The sequence below is a fragment of the Homarus americanus genome, unplaced genomic scaffold, assembly GCF_018991925.1.
Source record: "Homarus americanus isolate GMGI-L3 unplaced genomic scaffold, GMGI_Hamer_2.0 scaffold44604, whole genome shotgun sequence".
NCBI lineage: Eukaryota > Metazoa > Arthropoda > Malacostraca > Decapoda > Nephropidae > Homarus > Homarus americanus.
In genome coordinates, this window is record NW_024733171.1 from 22,393 (window position 1) to 27,799 (window position 5,407).

Genomic DNA, 5,407 nt, shown 5'->3' on the forward strand with positions numbered 1-5,407 from the left:
TTTGTCAGTAGTGGCAGTAGTAGTAGTAGATGTAGTAAGAGTATTGGTAGTAGTGCTGAGGTAATATAATAATAATAATAATAATAATAATAATAATAATAATAATAATAATAATAATAATAATATTAATAATAATAATAATAATAATAACTCAACACAGCTTGGATAGCTACTTATGTATTAGGATATTTAATTTTAAGGTAATAAAATGGCGGCGAAGGTGTGGCTATAAGGGGAGGATGGAGGATATGTTTAAAAAAAAATGTAGTAGAAGTAGTAGTAGTAGTAGTATGTCAGGAGTAAAATAAAACCACTACCGCCACCTTCAGTAGTAATAAACCAGACCAGAACCCACCGCCAGTGTCCCCCAATACGTAATATTAAACACAAAGAACACCAGAAACATGGTAAGCTTTGACAAATTAATATAAAACTTCGCATCAAACCTCACCTTCAGGAAATTAATTGACAAGTTATTCATATCTTCATCGCCACTTTTAGTATTACCACCTACAGGAGTTACCTTCACGATATTTGAACCGGAGCTTCTTTGAGACGTGCCAACCCATCCCTTGGAGGAGAGAGGCGCTCCTGTGTTACTATAATCAACATGGAAATCAATGATAGTGTGGAAGATGATGATGAAAAATATGAGAACGATGCAGAAGAGGAGCCAAATGTCCACCATCTTGAAGTAGGAGGTTTTGGGTAAAGAAGTTGAGACTTGCGTGAAGAGGGTAGCTAACACCAGGAGGGCAGTGAGTGCAGTCATTACTCTTACCTGAAGAAGAACACTGGTTAGTAGCACAGAGTACACAATGAGTACACAGAGTATGCAGAGAGAACACAGAATGCTCAGAGAGTGCACAGAAAGAACACATAGAACACAGAGAGAACACAGAGAACACAGATAGAACACAGAGAGAGCACAGATAGTACATAGAGAAAACACAGAAAACACAGAGAAAACACAGAGAACACAGAGAGTGCATAGGGAGTACACACTCAAAACAGAGAGTACTCAGAGAAATCACAGATAGAACACGGAGAGAACACAGAGCGAACACTGACGGTACACAGAGAGCACATAAACAGAACCCAAAGAGTACTCAGAGAAAACACAGACAGAACACAGAGAGTACACAGATAAAACCTAGAGAGTACACAGATAGTACATTGAGAGAACACAGAGAATACACAGAGAGAACACAGAGAGGACAGCATGAATAACGAAAATAGTTAAGGTCAACACGAATAGGACACATCATCAATAAAAGAAGATACAGATAACATGAATTAAAAACAAACACAATATGAATTAAAGACAACGACAACACGAATTATAAACAAAGGCAAAACGAATTATAAAGAAATACAGCAAGAATTAAAAACAAGTTAAAGACAACATGAATTAAAAACAATGACAACACGAATTATAAACAAAGGCAACACGAATTAAAAACAAGTTAAAGACAACATGAATTACGAAAAAAATGATGACTATTTACACACACACATATCAAGATGGTTTAAAGAAGTTATTTATCCAGAAGTAACATAAAATAGGATGCCAAAGTGAATGTATATCCAAATGATTCCTTATTGCAATGTTGCAGGTATTTACATGTTGCACAGGTGACAGCAGAAAGTAATATAACTTTGTATACAGTGTTCTCATCAATAACTTTCATTTTATCAATCTTTTGTAGTGGATAGGGTGTTGTTGTGGTCTATTATGGTGTGTATCGACCCACAAAGGTTAAGTTATACCCTGCACTAGTATGTTCTTTTCCAGAATCACTTAAAGTTGTGGTATCCTCTCATGCATGCAAACCACTGCTTCCTGGATGTTCAACACTATGCTTCTAGCTCGCTCTCTCTCTCTCTCTCTCTCTCTCTCTCTCTCTCTCTCTCTCTCTTTTTATTTGTCTGTCTCTTTCTGTTTATCTGCTTGCCTGTCTCCTTTTGTTTCTATCTTGATCTTTTTAATGGTCTGTCAATCTGCCTGTCTCTAATTTACGTATTTCTGTCTGTCTCTGTTTAAGTATTTCTGCCTGTCTCTGTATGTCTGAATCACAAAATATGAAAGAGGGGAATATGAAGGGAGAGAAGCAAGGCAGATAAACAAAGAAATAAGTCACACTACATCGCAAACCATGGCTATCTGAAAGATGGGACTATGAATAAGGTTAATATTGTGTAGCAATGACACAAAAAAGCATCGTAAAGCATAGCACCTTGAAACACAGACACTATGAAGTAAAGCAACATTACATTTAAACAAAAGAATATCGCAAACCATCGCTATTTAGAACATGGGGAGCAAGAATACGGTTAATACTGTCTAGCAATGAAACAAAACAGCATCGCAAATTATATCTTCTAAAACACACAACAATAAATTCAAATAACAACATTATATCACAACAAAACGAAAGAGCATTGCACCTCAAATATAGTTGGCCGGAAGAAGAGCGTTACATAGCTAATAATGAGAAGGGTAAGGGATGGAATGTAGATGTTTAGCATAGCATAGCCATAGCGTCGAATCAACTCAATACGGACTTTCATCTCGCTATACTGCATTGCGTTGTCCACCTGGAGGTCTATGAGTCCAATTCCGTACTCAATCAGGAACTTCTGACCCAGATATTGGGCGTAAGAATCTGTGGGTAGAGTACAGAGATGAGTCCTGAATTCCATTTGTATTGGTGTGCTTCTTTGCTGATAACTGACGTTTCTTAAATACCTGTGTTGGTATCTTTCTATGCTGACAACTGACATCTCTAAAATACCTGACTTCCTTTTGTGTTGACTTCTTCTATGCTGACAACTGATGTCTCTAAAATACCTGACTTCCTTTTGTGCTGACGTGTTCTATGCTGACAACTGATGTCTCTAAAATACCTGACTTCCTTTTGTGTTGACGTCTTCTAAGCTGACAACTGATGTCTCTAAAATAAAATGATTTTCTTTTGTTCTGAGGCCTTCTATTTGACTTCTTTTGTGCTTACGTTTCAATGTTGACAAATGACATCTCTAACATTAACATCTGATATCCTTTCCTGACATCTGACAACTACTAAGATTACATATAACGTCTACTTTACTGATATCATAGATCATTTACACTGACAGCTGATATATTTGAAGCTATCCTAACATGATAAAATTTTCACTTACGTTCGATGAATACAAGGAAATACACATCATAACAGTTGAATAAGACGAAATGCTCACCATAACAGTTGAATAAGACGAAATACTCATCATAACAGTTGAATAAGATAAAATACTCACTATCAAAGTTGAATAAGACGACATATTCACCATTACAGTTGAATAAGACGAAATATTCACCATAGCAGTTGAATAAGACGAAATATTCACAATAACAGTTGAATAAGACGAAATATTCACTATAGCAGTTGAATAAGACGAAATACTCACCATAACAGTTGAATAAGATAGAATACTCACTATCAAAGTTGAATAAGACGACATATTCTCCATTACAGTTGAATAAGACGAAATATTCACCATAACAGTTGAATAAGACGAAATACTCACCATAACAGTTGAATAAGACGAAATACTCACCATAATAGTTGAATAAAATAAAATAATCACCATAACAGTTGAATAAGATGAAATACCATAATAGTTGAATACAGTTAATAGGAAATACTCACCATAACTAATATTCATCATAACTGTTAAATAAGATGTATCACTCACCATAACAGTTGAATAAGACCAAATATTCACCATAGCAGTTGAATAAGACGAAATACTCATCATAACAGTGAATTAGATAAAATACTCACTATCAAAGTTGAATAAGACGAAATGTTCACCATTAGAGTTGAATAAGACTAAATATTCACCATAACAGTTGAATAAGACGAAATACTCACCATAATAGTTGAATAAGATAAAATACTCACCATAACAGTTGAATAAGACGAATTACTCACCATAACAGTTGAATAAGACGAAATACTCATCATAACAGTTGAATTAGATAATGTTCACCATTAGAGTTGAATATGACGAAATATTCACCATAACAGTTGAATAAGACGATATATTCACCATATCAGTTGAATAAGACGAAATACTCACCATAACAGTTGAATAAGACGAAATATTCACAATAACAGTTGAATATGACGAAATACTCACCATAATAGTTGAATAAGACGAATTACTCACCATAACAGTTGAATAAGACGAATTACTCACCATAACAGTTGAATATGAAGAAATATTCACCATAACAGTTGAATAAGACGATATATTCACCATATCAGTTGAATAAGACGAAATACTCACCATAACAGTTGAATAAGACGAAATATTCACAATAACAGTTGAATATGACGAAATACTCACCATAATAGTTGAATAAGACGAAATACTCACCATAATAGATGAATAGGACGAAATACTCACCATAACAGTTGAATAAGACGAAATATTCACCATAATAGTTGAATAAGACGAATTACTCACCATAACAGTTGAATAAGACGAAATATTCACCATAAAAGTTAAATAAGACGAAATACTCACCATAACAGTTGAATAAGACGAAATACTCACCATAATAGATGAATAAGACGAAATACTCACCATAACAGTTGAATAAGACGAAATATTCACCATAATAGTTGAATAAGACGAAATACTCACCATAATAGATGAATAGGACGAATTACTCACCATAACAGTTAATAAGACGAAATATTCACCATAATAGTTGACTAAGATAAAATACTCACCATAACAGTTGAATAAGACGAAATATTCACCATAAAAGTTAAATAAGACGAAATACTCACCATAATAGATGAATAGGGCGAAATACTCACCATTTGAGTTGAATATTAGATACTCAGAGGAAGCAGACTGGATCTGTAGCTGCATTGAACAGGTTTGGATGTCAAATGGGTAGAGTACCAAGTCGAAATTACAGGTAAATACAGTGCTGTACTTTCTCGTGGTTGATACAGGGTTGGTGTCCCCTCGGTAGACTTCCACTGTAAGATGAGATGAGCCCCACCCCAAGTATATTTCATCTGATGATTAAATACTCTAAAAACTATGTTATGCTATGCTCTGTTTTGCTATGTTATGTTATGTTATGCTCTTTTATGCTATGCTATGCTATGCTAGTCTATGTTGTGTACTGAAAACTTTTGTTAGACAATGTATTCCTCAATATCATATCACTGTAAGTCAATTTTGTCCATAATAAATGAGTATTTTCATCCTTTGACTGTTGTGCTTTTCAATAAACCGTTTGTTTTTATGAAAATTTGTATTATTATTATTATTATTGTTATTATTTTCTAAATAATAATAATAATAATAATAATAATAATAATAATAATAATAATAATAA

General features: G+C 33.9%; 1 protein-coding gene across 1 annotated transcript; it reads right to left on the bottom strand.

Annotated features, from left to right (window-relative positions):
- Positions 1 to 209: 209 nt before the first annotated feature.
- Positions 210 to 2,666, bottom strand: LOC121869403 (glycine receptor subunit alphaZ1-like; the record flags this gene model as incomplete). The annotated part of the gene is made up of 2 exons (XM_042370750.1): positions 210 to 781; positions 2,449 to 2,666. Coding segments are annotated over 2 exons (674 nt in total), but the record flags the coding sequence as incomplete, so codon positions are not given.
- Positions 2,667 to 5,407: the final 2,741 nt, after the last annotated feature.